The sequence below is a fragment of the Sander lucioperca genome, chromosome 15 (assembly GCF_008315115.2).
Source record: "Sander lucioperca isolate FBNREF2018 chromosome 15, SLUC_FBN_1.2, whole genome shotgun sequence".
NCBI classification, from domain to species: Eukaryota; Metazoa; Chordata; class Actinopteri; order Perciformes; family Percidae; genus Sander; species Sander lucioperca.
In genome coordinates this window covers 15,973,618-15,989,989 of record NC_050187.1, presented here as the reverse complement: position 1 = coordinate 15,989,989, position 16,372 = coordinate 15,973,618, and the positions used below count along the sequence as shown (strand labels likewise).

The 16,372-nt window shown below is 41.2% G+C and overlaps 1 protein-coding gene across 3 annotated transcripts in view; it reads right to left on the bottom strand.

The window, feature by feature from the left end:
* mcu (mitochondrial calcium uniporter) overlaps window positions 1–16,372 on the bottom strand; it is a 52,714-nt gene that overhangs the window by 13,939 nt on the left and 22,403 nt on the right. For 2 of the 3 annotated variants that reach the window (XM_031302385.2, XM_031302401.2), the window contains exon 2: window positions 12,882–12,995. In XM_031302385.2, the coding sequence (XP_031158245.1) occupies window positions 12,882–12,995 (114 nt within the window). The remainder of the gene's footprint in view (window positions 1–12,881; window positions 12,996–16,372) is intronic. The other variant, XM_031302395.2, reaches the window with a different exon arrangement.

The window sequence follows — 16,372 nt, the reverse complement described above, 5'->3', positions numbered from 1 at the left end:
GATGAAGGAGCTTCTCCTTGCTTCTTCTCCTTTTATTTTTTCTTCCTCCCTCTCGCTTTAGCAGTTTTCCCCTTTGAAAGTAAGTGAGACCCTACTGATGTTCATAAACATGCATCTAAGGAATGCCTTGCACTATGCACACTCACTCAGTCTAAGTCTGATTGGTGATCTAACAACCCCGATTAAGCCTCAAGAGTGTGAAAAGCTCCCTTCAGCTCCATCACATCATACATACTCACCGAACAATGCTGCTGAATAAGCACTGTTCACCTCTTATCACCTCGCTTTCTTTCTCCCACCACCACTCGCGTCCTGAGAAGCCTTGCTATCCACTATTATAGTTATCCTCTTTGCAATCACACCTCTGAGAGCAGAGCCAAATTTTGCAACAACATTCCCCGTTGTTTTTTGGTTGCTTTAATAATAGTGGAAGATAAAACGCTTGTTTTGAATTGAGGAGTAATGTACCTCCCATTTGTTCTCTCTCAGACAGCGCAGTGGTCCTCTGTGACCACCACACCGATTGTTCCTGCTGAAGCGGCTTTAGGCGACGGAGAAACAGCACTATTCTACGGAGGTTTATAGAAAACTTTGGCCTCGGGAAATTCTCTGAAAAATGATTTCTAAGTGTGGGATATAACCTTTCCAATAAAAAAAAGACACAAAGCACAACTTTTCAAAGGATTCCTGGCAAAAACCTTCCTTTCAGGAATTAAAGTTCATGATCACTTTTATTAGAACCCACATTGAATAAAATATCATGTTCAGAGCACACGCATTAGTACAAGGTCATCACCGATTTATCTTTCATCTGGGATGCTGAAGGGTGCAAGATGCTCCACTTTTCCCTCTGCGGCTTTATCTCTTGCCTTGCTTTCATAATCTAACCCCACAAGTTATGTTTTGGCAAAAAGCCAGACACACAAGCTTTGTATTTTCATCTAATCATGGTTAATGAATATATTTATTCTGTTTTGGGTTCACAATTCAGGTATAATGCTTTATATTCCAGGTTATTAAAACAATCTCAATATTCTGCATCATTCATTTTTAGTAGTGCTAAAATGTTTAATTAATTGATTGATCGATTATCAATTGACAGAAAATCTATTTATCTATACATCCATATAGATAACCCTAACCCATCTACATATAAGTTTAATAATTGCTTAATTGTCTTAAGTAATTTACAATGGGTTTGGGCTGTTCCGGCAGATCCTGTTTGCAATGTGTACCCATTGATATACAGACCTCTATCATTATAACTTAACTTATTATAACATAACTATCATTGGAACCTTCAATATGAAAGAAAACTTAAAAATGTGATAATGGCACAAAGCTTTTCACTGGACTTGTGAAGTTGAGTGACTGAATAATTAAATGTCAGCTGAGACAAAACATGCAGCTTGTGAAAATGTCAAATTTAAATTTCAAGGCAGCCAGGTGGCTATTAATCTCAACCGGGGGTAGTGTTTTTGTTTTTTTCTTGGTCTTGTCTTCTTCTTCTAAGCTTTGTATTGAGCGATGAGGTGAAGTGAAATTTGCAGTATTGTTTGACTAATAGGGCAGGCCAGTGGTGACACATTCTGCTGTAACGATTCACACCGTCAGAATACAAGACTGGATGCAAAAGAGAAAAAAAACAGTCAAATGTACATGGCACTTTGATAAATCAGGGGATCATTCTGGGTCTGGGTTCACAATTTAAGCGATGGCATGATTATATAATTTTTAGGAAACTGCTGTCATATAAAGACTATTAATACATTCTCTCCCTGCATACTGAAAACCATAAGAGGGCCTGGGGGAGTTGTGATTGTTAGTTAATATGACAGCAAAGCAGCTACCATAAATGGTAAAAAGCATGTTTTACCAACATTCCCTTGATGCAGAGATGACCCATTGATGTTTGTGTCTCCGCTCGCTGAGAGCATGTGAGGTGACATCCAGGGCAGCATACAGTGTCTCACAAACCACTGTGAATTCCTCCTGAAGCTGTTATTTATGGAGCGTGGCATGGGAATGCTCCTTTTGAGGAACTTTAACAGTGCTCTTCCTCTCTGGGAGTCTTTCCAATGGCCCTACATGCCATTAACACAACTTGGACTGTAAAGGTACAAAGTCTATAAAAGCACAGCCAAAACTGTCCAGATTATCAATCCATGGACAGGACTACAGTAGAGCTGAATCTGGAAAACTGAATCCACAGAATTGTAACTCGCAGCCCTGTGTCAGCGAGTCTGTCAGAGTTTTACTCTGCTGCGGCCCACATGGACATATGGCATACAGACATGCCAGAGCTAAAACTGGGCTAATGAGTGTCACTCAGACACAGACTGGACCAGGCACTGCTGAAGGAGCTGAGGGGAAGCTGCAGCACAACATACTAATACAGAGCATAGTAATACACAGCTCTCCTTGTGGGGACATTTACTGTAGCAAAAGCTACAACGGCCTCAATCTTTCCTAACTCTGATGATTATTTATAGCTACAAGACAAGACAAGACAAAGTCCACGTGACAGACAAAGAAAAAAATTATAAATTTGTCAGGATGGAATTTTCTCTCAAGATATGCATGACTGATCCAAATTTAGCTGTTGCCAATTTTCACGAAGCACTTTCACTGCTCAACCATTTGCTAAGCCTGGAGAGTCTGAAGACCGCCATATGCCTCCTCAATGCAGTCTACAGCTGCTCCTTTGACCTGACAGCAAGGAAACTGGTTTTGGTTACCACTATCTGCCTGAACAATTTCAAAAGCTGAGCCCCGTTTCTGTGGTGGTCAGTTAGTGTTTTACATCTATGCCTTTCCTGTCTGCATGAATGATAATGAAAAAAAGTTTCCCTTCATAGAGAATATAATAAATGCAACTGCAGTGGCTTCTAGTTTGAACATGGAGTGGAATGTGTAGGAATGTTACCCATCTAGAGTGTCTTGCCCAAGGACACTTGGACATGGGACTGCAGGGCCAGGGATCGAACCACCAACCCCCATTTTTAGTCCCCATTAGCAACCAAGCTAGCTCAGAGAGCTATTGTGACACATGGTCTAAGTGTTTCCCAAACCTTTTACAGTCCCATACCCCTTAAGACTTTCAACATCCAGCTACGTACCCCCCAACCCTGCACTCTTATATGATTTTTTTTTTTTGCATACTGCCTACTTCACGAACCCCTGGGAGTACACGTACCCCAGTTTGGGAACCAATTTTCTAGGCTAGCCTGGTAGAGCTTGACTCACCAACTATGGCGGTTCACAAACTAGCCTAGCGAGCAATCTCTACATCACCATGGCTTCTAGCACTACATATTTCGCTGGGACGCAGAGATGAACTTTGCTGTGCCACTTTCTGGTGTAAAGTCAGCAGAAAGTTCAACTGTCTCGACCACAGCCCTACTTAATATTGAATCATGTCAGCATTGGAATGACTGTAAATAATGCGGACTATTGGTGGAATTCAGAGATTTTTAGAGATTTTAAGAAAGACAGTAAGTCTAGGATTGTTTCTGTTGGGACCTATTTGTCTGATTGTAAATAACAACTAGCAAAAGCTTCACTCCAGGCCATTCTCACAACAAGCATCAAATATTCACAGGTCCTGTGCCGAGGGGCCGCGTGTGGAGCGGCCCGCTCTCTCACACAGACTTTGGACTGTTTGCAGAAAGTGGGCTAGCGTCTGTGAACCATGTATCATTCTGCCCACCTGGAGAGCTGGGGGAATGGAAGTCACAGCAGTCAAATAAGCAGACCGCCCAGCTTTCAGATCTTAAAGGGTCCTGGGTTGGCATCTCATATCCTCCTGCCTGCGTGTGATGTGATGGTCTCTTCCTCCACGAGCTCTGGGAGCCATGACCAACACACCAAATCTGACTCACGGACCACACAAGGGGCAGGAAAAAGGACTGAAAAACTGAGCAGTGTCTAATCAAGTCAGCTGATATTAATTCCAGATCAGACTGCATGGCTGACGACGACTTTGTTAAAGATCGTCCCCCTCCTCTTTCATCTCGCCTCTAGCTCTTCCTCTAATCTCTGCCCTTTCATCTCCCCTAAGTGACATCATGGCCTAAAATTAAAATGAGCTAGTCAGCCTCCCTAATGCTCTGACAAAAACGATTTCACCATCTCTCTCTGTCCTTGTGCTCCCATTCACAATATCTTAATCCTCATCATCAGAATACTGCTCATTTTGCTGCCTTTCCTCCTCTATTCTTTCTATTTTTAATGTGATTTAATAATCCATCTTTCTCAAGGACCTCCTCCACCGTTCTAACCCCAACTGCTATTGTTCCTGCCCATTTCCTTCTCTCCGTCACTGCAGGAGTCAGTCTAGCTTGAATATTGGCGAATGGGCACCCCATCACTATGCCTCCGGACTAACGAGCTTCCCATGGACGGTTCCGAGATAATTCAAAAAATGTAGGTACCTTGAAGCAAAACATCCTCCTTTTCTGTAACAAATATTAATATTATGTATGTTAAGTTACCCTCCAGGGGCTTAACAGCTTTAGTGTGATCACTGCCTTATTGGCAGCCAATATTGTTTGCTTTCTAAAAATCAGCTCAGCTGTAGATGTCATCTTGTCTCGTCAGCTTCTCGAATTCAAATTCAAAAGGCCAAGGGTTTTCTGAAGACTCATCATTTTGCAGAAATTCAAGCAGCGTCTCGATTTACACACACATAGATAATCTAGTCATAACACTTTTAAGGCAGTAACGCGGGTAAACTGGAGCCCCCTAAAAAATATCATATTCTGATTTGTGTTCATGCTAATGAGACTATTTTCAATTTACGTCAAAAGATTGCAAAGTTTTATTTATATTCAGATTTCTGCTACATGGCTGCTTACATCAGTATCTGGTTGGCATATTTACATTACAGGAATTACCTGCTTCCAGTTCACACCTCTGGAGGTTGCCAGGAAATGCTTGTGTGAAGATTATTGGGGATGAGGCTTGTCCTTTAACAATATAATAAAGCCTTTAATCCAAGAAAATGTGGGCAATTGAAAAAAATGATCAATAAATCAGCTGTGTGCGTAGTATGCTGTTTATTACGATATAAGTAGAGAGAAAAACAAGGGACTAGGTAAAGTAAAATAAAATGAAAAACTAAACGTCCTAAAGATAAATCATAAAGTTAGGTTGCAAATAAACATCTCATAATACTAGAATTTGTTGAGATCGTTTTCCATTATATTATATTATAAAGTATCATGGATACAACCTGGTGGTTAATTAGGTGCTTAACTGAATGGATTACCCCTCATTCCTACTGAACACCGCAGATTGACGATATTAAAGTGTAAGAGTACCCGAGGGAAGACAAAGTCACTCCGCAAGGTAGCAGTTTTTCATGAATTCCTGCTTGTTCTTTTAAGACAAACATTAACTTTTACACAGTAATGATGACGCACTGAGTCGATGGCAGGTTACAATCAATGAAACTTTAGGGTTTAATGGGTTTGTTCTAACAGATAAACAGAGGAAAATGTCTGTTAATGTCCCAAAAAGACACTGCATTTTTCTTGAAATTCTTCGTATTGATTTTGTGAACAATCACAGAGATTCACTGAGAAGTTCAGTTTAGAAATTTGTTATAGAAAAGCCTTTAAAAAAAATACTTTTTTCTTGAAGGACTATAGTGTTCGGAAAACAAAGTTTTAGCAGAGATGGTCTTTAACTGAAACCTTACTTCAAGAAGTATTTCACTTGGGACAATCCTCTTCACACCTCCATCCTTTACATCCCAACACTGGTTTGTTTACCGATATTTAGCAATATTGGGACTGCCTTCACCCTGCAGACCCTGTCTGTCAATGTAAACAGAAATAAGAATCTCAATAGATCTCCTTTTGCTGCAATTTTATTCGTGCAATATCTGTGAAAGGCACTAATACACAGACACACACAAATAGATCAATAATGTAATAAGACACAGTGATGGTATCTCATCCTTAAAGGTAGTTTTAAGCTTTACTAAGCCGGCCTGTATCTGGCCATCATGATGATGGAATAATCTATTTCATTTGAAGGCAACAAACTAAACGACACAAGTATTTCTCATTGCACTTCTTTCACACAGCATCACCCCACTGACTACGAGTAGTTTGCAAATATTTAGGCTTTGTTTTGTATGTTCATATCAGCTGACAACTGAACTGACACTTGAAATCTGTTAACAGCTGCGATGACTCGTCTCACTTTGTATTGCCACTCAAAACAGATCATTATATCATATTGGACTTGGTAATCTTGTATTTAACTGCTGAGTTAATTGAAGCTAAACAAGTCCTCAAGTGCTTTCCAGATGTTCAGGGTGAATGGAGGATTGAACGCGTTCCATCCAATCCATCCGGTAACTCAATTTTGTAAACCAAGAGATTTAATTCAATTCAATTTTACTTATAGTGCCAAACATATAACAGAAGTTATCTCAGGACACTGTACCGATAGAGTAGGTCTAGACCACACTCTATAATGTACAGGGGCCCAACAATTCCCTCAATAGCATGCATTTGGTGCGACAGTGGCGAGCAGGCAGAAACCTTGAACAGAACCTGGCTCTAGATAGGGGGCCATCTGCCTCGACCGGTTGGGGGGAAGAGAGAGAGAGATAGAGAGAAAGAGAGAGAGAGAGAGAGAGAGAGAGAGAGAGAGAGAGAGAGAGAGAGAGAGAGAGAGAGAGAGAGAGAGAGAGAGAGAGAGAGAGATGCAAATAATCCAACCATGAAAGATAAAGAAAATAAAAGCTCACTCTTCCTCCAGCCTCTCTGGGAGAGTCAGGACTGTACAGAACAATCAGGGAAGGACTTTGATTATTTGCCCCAGCTTGAGCCTTTGAGATAAGCTGTACAGCCCTTTACATATGGGCTCTCTACTGTATATTCATTGTATACAACACTGCCAGTGAGGAGTAGATAGAGAGGGCGAGCAGACATAGCGGGCTGTAGGTAAATCTTTTAGACGGATTGACACATTACTATACTGTCACTTTTAATTGTAAACCATGTCAAAGAGGGTTTAGGCTAGGTTTCTGATTAAAACATTTCTGGGATTAGGGAAGGGAAAGAAAGTGTTTTGCAACTCAGAGGAAGTGATTGAGGGTGTGTTGTAAGGTGGAGGTGTGTTTGTGTGCGATAGGGCACGGTAATAATAATTTAGGTCAACAGTCTCCTTCAAAAGGTGCAGCTAAGCCCAGAGAAAGTTACCTTGGACAGCAGCTGAATTCTTGCAATACCACGAGATCACGCGAGAAACGCGACATCACATATCACACGAAAATCCATCTTGTCAGGCTTCAGGTAATGAGTTTGTGTCTGAACTACCAGCTAACCAAACTGATAATAGACTGGTGAGGAGCTACTGGCAGTTACGGGCGTGGTTTAGGTGTGTTTGACGGCCGCGACTGTTCGTTCAAAAACAAGACAACCGCGCCCCGTTTGAATGGAAAGAGAAGTGTTAAGTATTGCAGGAATATCAGAATTAGCTAATAGCAGTTCCTCTTTACAATCTACCTATGGATATACAGACAGCTATCACTGGATTGCTTTGATACTACTTTGTAAAAGGAAACATAAAAACGTGATGATTCTCAGGCAAGTTCTGAAGTTATAAGGAGTTTTTTTCTCGTACCATTTCTAAGCAGATTTATGCACATTTATTCGCAATAGATGGAAATAATGATAACCTCGGGAAGTGTAAGTCATACAGAATCTTAAAAGATGTGAATCATGTCTGTGTGTTAAGAAATTGACTCAGGGAAAAAGTATGTTTTTGACTCAAATTGCACACGGAGTATCTCTCACTCACATTTCGCACTCTACTCCTGCGCTTCCTCTCACAGGTGAAATGAAACCTTTGGTTCACTTAGTCTAAATGAATAAAAACTGAGAAAAGGCATGGCGTTATATGACCCTATAAAAGAAAAATGATTGTTTAGAGTGGCTATATGAACCACCATATACTTTTTTTACACGTTTTTTCCTCCAAATCGCCTTGGTGACTTAAACAACTTAAAATAAGGCAGGTTTAAAATGAGCGTTGACCGCAAATACATTGTGACAACATTCAAACAAAATCGCTTTCTAGCCCCGACTGGCTGGGTGATGAGCTACAAGTTTGGACTAGCAACTCCACACAGTTCATAGTCAATCAGAGTAAATGGACGGTATGGCACAAACTCTTGCTGACTCGATGCCATAAAAAGGAGAGGAAGCAATGGAAACGGAAACACACACACACACACACACACACACACACACACACACACACACACACACACACACACACACACACAGAGAAATTCCCTTTAAAAACAGTTAAAGGGAACTTTCAAGTTAACAGAAAAGAGAGTTAGCTACTTGTGCTCGGACGGTTCAATGTATCATTTAAATAGAGCCCCAAACTATTTTCATGGCTCTCTTCATAACACACCTGCCTCCCGGAGAAAACAGCAGACATTGTTTTTTAGTACTTGGCCATTTCCCAACTTCTCCCCACACACAGATGCAAGTCTGCACATTGAGCTCTCTGCGTAACACAGGTCATTCTGCTATTAAACTACACCCACCTGTCAGAGATTGGAAAATGTGTGAATGCCCAAGTCAGTGTAGATTAATGACAAAATCACCTTACAAAGAGAGAGAAAAGAGCAATTTACTTTTGAGATGACTGAACCATGTTTTTTTGTTTCACTGATCAATGTCTTCTCTGCCTTCAGGAGGAACATTGAAAGACAGGGCAGATTCTTCCTCAGGAGGAGAGATCCTTTTGACATGGCTTGGTGAAGACATGAGTCAGGAAATAGGTTCAAGGTACCTGTCAAATGGGACACCACCTGCCCTGCCCTACTCTTATACTACTCATGTTCTCTGTCTATTTTATCTTAAATCCATCCACCAATGTGCCCTGTAAAGTATTCTTGCGTACTATTACACATTGCGTAACATGGACAGGCTGGTTTCCAATGAGGAACCAACAACTTGTTTCCTCCTCATTTCAGATTTCTCCTTTCATGTGTCAGTGTGACATTTGACAACTTCTCCAAATTGCCTCGTCTCCCATCTGCAGGGGCTGAGTCGCAGATGGGTCGAGAGGTCCATGCATGAATAGTGCTGCTGAGAATGGCTGTGTGTGTGTGTGTGTGTGTGTGTGTGTGTGTGTGTGTGTGTGTGTGTGTGTGTGTGTGTGTGTGTGGCCGTGACCCTTCATGCCTCATGGGAAGCTGCAGCTAAACTGATTGATGCAATAGGAGCAATAGAGGGAGGAGGGAAGGGAGGGAGGGAGCACTGGCTTAGCCAAGACAAGTGCCTGTACTGCAGCAATGCAGGAGCAAGGCAGAGGGATGTCAATGAAAAGAAAAAAAAAGAAAAAAAGTGTGTCAAACAATGCAGGACGCCGCAGCAGTCATGGTTAGAGACAATGTTTGCAAGGCTAACAAGTTTATGCAACCTGATTTTCATTCTACTAGAGATTCTGCACGGTGTCACGGTTTTGCTGATGTACCCTTCTTCTACTGCAGTAATGACAATATCATCCTCAGCCATACCTAGCAGAGACAACAAGCCCTGGCAAGGCAAACACTCCCTGCTGAGACTCCCGTGTCTCCTCTCTCCATGCCCTCTGAACAAACAGCTCTCCCTCTGGAGGCTATGTGGCAGGGAGAGGGACACTCGGGACTATCGACTAGCTCCCAGTTGGCTCTGTTGTTTCACCCCGTTGTGAACAAGGCCTTGCTTGGAGAACCCACAGCTGATGTTTTGACTTACCAGCAGCGTACGTAATGTATTCATTTCCTCTGTTCTCATTCACTAACCTCCCCCCCCACCCCCCCCTAATGCCGAGTGGCCTGCTGCAGTAAAATGTAAACACGGTCCGAGGGAAGCCGCTGCTCATTTTTCTTTGTACAACCACCCCCCACTCTGTGCAAACCCATGCCTGCCTTCTCCATTTCATGTAGCTGAATGACATACTTCACCAACACAAACAAAGCACACTGAACACAGTGAGAGAGAGAGAGAGAGAGAGAGAGAGAGAAAGAAAGAAAATGAGATGAGCTAATGCACTGCTATCCACAGCTGAAGGATTACAAGCACTCAAGGAACAAATATCCTGTTCTCATCATAAAATTTTCATCCCGTGCAAGCTTGTTGGTGGGCCAAGCGCATTTCCTGGTGAAAAATATACACACTTAACCTTGGCCTGATCTTTTTAACATAATGCGTCTGCTTTATTGGATTCTAGCTGGACCTTACTCACAGGAATACCAAGTACAAAGAGTAATAGTCTGACCAAGCCAAGTTGGAGAAGAGGCAAAGGACAAAGTGGCAGCGCCGACGTTCTTCTGCTAGATCTTGTGACTGGTCGTCGTGTTCTATTGTAAGGTCACTTATATGACACCTTGTGCTGAGAACAGTGCGACAGTGTTGTACTTAACCTCAAGTGATATCATGTAGGAACCAAGTAAATTCACAAGTACACATAAATACATGCAGACTCTGCATGTGCACACTCACTTTAAGTATACCCCTAATAATAGTTGATAAAACAATCTCAACCTGAGGTTCAGTCAGTGGGTCATATCACATCATTATCTTTAGCAGGTGAGAGTTGTCACAGTTGTCATAGAATCGTAGATGTTCAAATATCCATTTTTTTTTCTGAGCACTTCAAGGACTTCATGTTCGCCTTGGCTTAAAACTTGAATTTCAATGCTCATTCCTTTTTTTGGGGGGGGGGGGCATTTCTGCCTTTATTGGATAGGAAAGCTGAGATATGAAAGGGGAGAGAGAGGGGGAAGACATGCAGGAAAACCATCACAGGTCAGACTCGAAACCTGGACCTTCTGCGTCGAGGAACAAACCTCTGCATATGTGCACCCGCTCTACCAACTGAGCCAACCAGCCAACAATGAGCATTTTTAACCATGGAAAAAGTAGTTAAAAAAAAGAAATCTGACCCAGAGGTACATTTAAAATAATCCTTAAAACTAAACTTTTAAGGCAACATGGGGACAGCTCCTTTAAGTGCTCAGAAAAAGAGGACATTTTCTACAAATAAGAAAATATAAATACTTTATATATAAGCTGCTGACAAATGTGACATAAGTACATTTTTCTTATACTGAAAATATGAACTTTAAAAAATTTAATACATACATTACATATATTTATAACTTGCATTCATTATCTTTTTTCTAATCCTTATTTTTTACTATTATTCTAATTGATTGTTGCCCATTAGCTTATTAACACATGCTCTAGAGTACGCCACACCTGGATTTAACTGCATGTAGTGGAAATATGAGTATGTGACGAGTTAGTCTTTGAATCCTCAAAAGAAAGTTGCTCATCTGCTGATGAAGATGATGTGATGTGATCAAAAGCCCCAGGAGAGGATACTAAATGGACCTTGTCAGCTGCTGTTTCCAAGGTCAGAAATGAACTATAGGAAAGTCAATTACAATTGAATTAAGCATACAATTCGTAATTAGTTATTAAGAAAAATCTATTGTATTGTTTAGGCTAAGAATGTCACTTTTACTTAAACTTATTTAAGTACTGTTGATTCCAGGGTGAGATATATAAAATGTATGACTTGTCAATATTAGTGTTCTTTTTCATCCGTTGTGTACTACACAAACCTTCAAACTACACTGACACTAGCTATGTGGAAAGTACAGTACTTTCAACAATTTGTTGCAACTCCATTACTGCAACACAACACTGCAGAAAAAGGCCAATAAGACAAATCAAACGCTTGCTGGATTGCACCACCATGTGATTCAAAAACAGATGGCAATAGTCAATCAAATGTATAACTGAGGAAGAAATTAATTTGGCATTGATGTCACGCTACTGGGCCCTGAAAGAGACACGCACGAAAAAACCCAGACGCATCCATTATTGTGTCAGAAAGCCCCATAAGTACCAGACAGTGGCAGGTGTAATAAACATCTGCATGTCAGCTTAGTATTTGATTATAATTTATCCGACTCGACTGTGCTGATTTAAAAAATAATAACAATACAATAAACTTGACCTGGTGGAACGCTTTTGACAAGTTTGCTTTCATACCACTGCCATATGTCACTGAAACAGCTTGTTCTCCACTGTTACATGGCACATTGCATTTGCTAAACTTGCTGGTGTTTATAATCCAAATACATACTTGCCAAAGTGTTGATTTTCAGGCCATATTAAGATTTGATGGGAAGCTGGCTTCATATGGCAGCACATGCTGCTTCATGTCAATACTGAATCAAAGTACTGACCCCCCCGGTGGAGAGGCTGCTTTGAACAGTGGGATTTAAAATACATTTGAATAAATATCTTCCATTAATGGCTTTATCAAAAGGCTGCTGTCCAGCAACCTCACCTACCTTCAAAAGGATTCTCCCCTAAATAGGCCTTCATGCTAATCACCGGTAAACTGACAATAATATACAACAGATAACTCTTGTCAAAACAGGTGGCGAAGGATTACTGGGATTTTGATGACAGGTGTTTTTAGTAGTTGATATCAATCCAAAAATGCATCTAGACTGAGGCTGCCAGCAGAAAATATTTTGAGTTTCATTCTTTCAGCATCTAAAAGGTCACAAGGGAATAAAACTATCCATTGCTACTGAAATTCATAGTGGGCAGAATGACGCAGGTTACATTAACTGCCAATTTCCCTATTCTAAATGACTTTAAAATCTGATGAAGGTGTCAGATAGTGCTGACGGTGCTGATGTTAGCTGCTGTCAATATAAGCTCTGGATTGAAGTGCTGTCCACATCAGTGAGCCATACACATTCACACAACTAGCTCTAATGAATATGGATTTGTTCCAATTCCTTTTTTAATACATGCATGCAGACACACACTAACCTGTGGAGACAGGGCAGTGGGAGGCTGGGTGAAGAGTGTGGAGTGGGCTGCAGACCGTAAGCCATGTGCTCTCCTGACAGTCTGACGGGTGAAAGGAGCACACAGTACCTCCTGCTGAAGAAAAGAGAGAAAAAATAACAAGTTGAGGAGCATCATCGTTAGCGCAAAGTGCAAACAAAGTGTTTGGGATAATCACAATACGAATGGAAAATAGCAAACCTCATGCTATTTTCACAACAGCCACCATTAGGAACTACAGTACGATACAACGAGCTAAAAAGAGGCTTAAAATAATGAGGCGTGAAAGTGGTAGTTTTATTTTCTATTCCCATCACAGGCCAGGGCAAATTCTTTTTTGCTGCAATTCAAACACACCGTGTGGTGCAAGACGGTCGAGCTATCATGTGAAACTTGCTGTGTACGCTGGAGGAAGCAGCCTCTGCTGCTGCTCTGTCAATCAGACATGGCCCCACACCTAAACCAGGATTAGCAGTCACTTTCTAACAATTGGGTTGCTTACAGGCTGACTTATCATACTACAGGAAAAGCACAAAATATGGTTGCTTTGATGTTTCTGGATGTGAACATTTGAGATGATGTTTCGGTAGAGGGAGAGAGAGAGAGAGAGATTTTCAACTGTGTGCTGTGTGTTGTGTGTGTGTGTGCTGTGTGTGTTGTGTGTGTTGTGTGTGTGTATATGTATGTATGTGTGTGTTAGGCATGGGCCGGTATGAGATTCTGACGGTACGATAACCTTCAGCAAAAATATCACGGTTTCACGGTATTGCAATTCCAGCTATAAATGTGTGTGTGTGTGTGTGTGTGTGTGTGTGTGTGTGTGTGTGTGTGTGTGTGTGTGTATGGGTCACAGTATACTGGAATTACTAAAATACTTTCACCTTCAAGTAAGTATATGCACTCAGATGTTCCCTGTCTCCCAGCACTGCGGACAGATAAGATGGAGACAAAGTGGGATACTTGTCCATTAAAAACACTGAGAGCACCTTGACTGCGCACACTGAACCACAACTAGTGCACCCCATAAGCCGCTCATATTAGTAGATCCATGTATGTGGACTTGTTTAGCTTCTGGGGTCTGATCAAAGATATACATTTACAACACAAGCCGCTCAGTACTTAAACACTTCACACACCTGCTCTCTGCGTTCTATATTAAGCAATAACAACCAGAGGTCAGACGTGATTACATTTTCAAAACCAGCCACCAACACCAGTACATTTAAAGGCATACTATGCAACTTTTCCAGCGAGCTGCAGTTCCAATGAGACAATCTGTAGGGGGACCAAAGCTGGAAAAGTTGCATAGTATGCCTTTAAGAGGTAACGTCAAAAATGAAACATTTAGGACCTGATTTACTCAGATCTCGAATAGGACCATCTAAACTGAGTTTGAAAATACACAGCAGGTGCAAACTATAAACATGCAAACATTGATTTTCTTCTCACCTGCATCAAAAATGATAAAAAAATGTAAAGAGTGCTTTTTACCACTTAGTTTTTCTGGCCATGTTTGAGCTCAAATTGTATACATAATTGATGTTAATTAGTTGTTGTTTTTTGAAAACCTGCATATTGTGTAAACAGGACAGCAATCCAAGCAATCCAAAATGTAAAAAAATGAATAACGAGGAAGGCTCTTTCCAAGCTCTGTCCAAAGGCAACAAAATCTGCCTACTCTAAAGCTAACTAACAGGCATGTTATACTTTTACAAGAACCTAAGTATAGAAAACGAAATGTTGTTTAATGGGGGTTGCAGTGACTTCCTGTAGTCTCCGCTGGTTGCCTGTTGACAACCAGTTTTTAAACACAAGCTATCCTTCCATCAGTCCATTCTCTACACTGCATCTCCTGTTCAGGGCTACAGGAGACTGAAGCCTATCCCAGCATGCATTGGCCAAAGAGGCTATGTGAACCAGAAAAGGTTGCTGGTCTACCGCAGGACTAACACTTAACCCACAACACTCACATTGACATATATTCACATATATTCAACTACAAGAGTCAACAAACCTGCATTGACTGTAGAAGGAAACCCACATATAGACATTGGGAGAACATCAACACGGACAGGACCCATATAGCAGGTGGATTCCAGCTGTGACCTGCAGAGCTAACCACTAAGCCATCATGCTGCCAGTAAATATAAGCTTTACATTCATTAATCAATAGTAATTACTTTAACAGCCTATAATAAGAAGGCCTTGGTGTAGCAGTAATTGTCTAATGACACATCTGTGCTGTGTGTCCTTTCCGCTATCAGAGCTCCAATCTACGAATGGATGTCGGCTCAAGTTAATACCTTCTCTCTCTCTACATGTTATTACACACACACAATTACCTTTCTTTTAACAACTTTCAGCCTTGGTAAATTACATTTGACAAGAAAGGACAGAGCTTGTATTATGCCCGTTTGAGTTTTTGCCAGTGGTAACTGTTATGAATATATCTTTACACAGGAAATACGTTGGTAAATAAGGTCTGTAGCTTCTCTCAGATTATTTTTTCCATAGAAGAATAAAGTGGGAATTTACTTCTCAGCATGCAGGGCTCAGGACCAGTCAAGCTCGAACATTAGCTACCCTGGAGAGGTGCTATGATAACCAGCAGTGAAGAGATTTGTTTTCCCTCCAGCTCTGCAAACAAGCAGAATTCATTCTTTTTTTCAAGATTATTTTTGGGCACCTCCAGGCCTCTATTTTGACAGGACAGCTGAAGACATGAGAGGGGAGAGAGAGGGGGAATGACATGCAGCAAAGGGCCGCAGGTCGGGGTTGAACCCGGGCCCGCTGCGTCAAGGAGCAAACCTCTACACATGGGCGCCCACCCTACCAACTGAGCTATCCGGGCACCCCAGAATTCATTCTTGAAACGATTGTGTCTGACATGGACTTTTCAACACAAACTGGAGGTTTCAAACAACATTAAGGCAATGGACCTTAGTACTCAGATAGAATGTTGCAGCAGGATTATTGCCTCTTCCTTATCTATGCCAAGTCAGGCATACAGCACCAACTCATAGGAGGGGCCTTGTATTCAAGACTCCAGCAACTATAAAAAGTGTCCATGAACTGCCAAGAGAGTCTCCTCCGGTCTGTTACTGTGGAGGAGGAACAGCATTTCTCGATAGTTGATGTGGGATTATTTACTGATCCTAGGTCTCTGCCAAGCAACCAAACAGACTCATTTTCATACTGGCAGTGAATTCAAGCTGCGTCAATACAGTTATAGAATAATATGGCTGCATGGCTCAATAAGCACCCGTTCATAAAACACTACAGGTTTTACAATAAGGTGTATGACACTGATATCTACTAATACTGTATGTACTAAATCTGATCTTGTTTTGGTGCAGCATTACATGCTATATTACATGGTAATTACTATTCAAATACAATTCAGTAATATGTTTCAGATCTTTTTTGAGAATAATTAGGGCTTAATGCTAGACTTTTAACCAAAATAATGATTT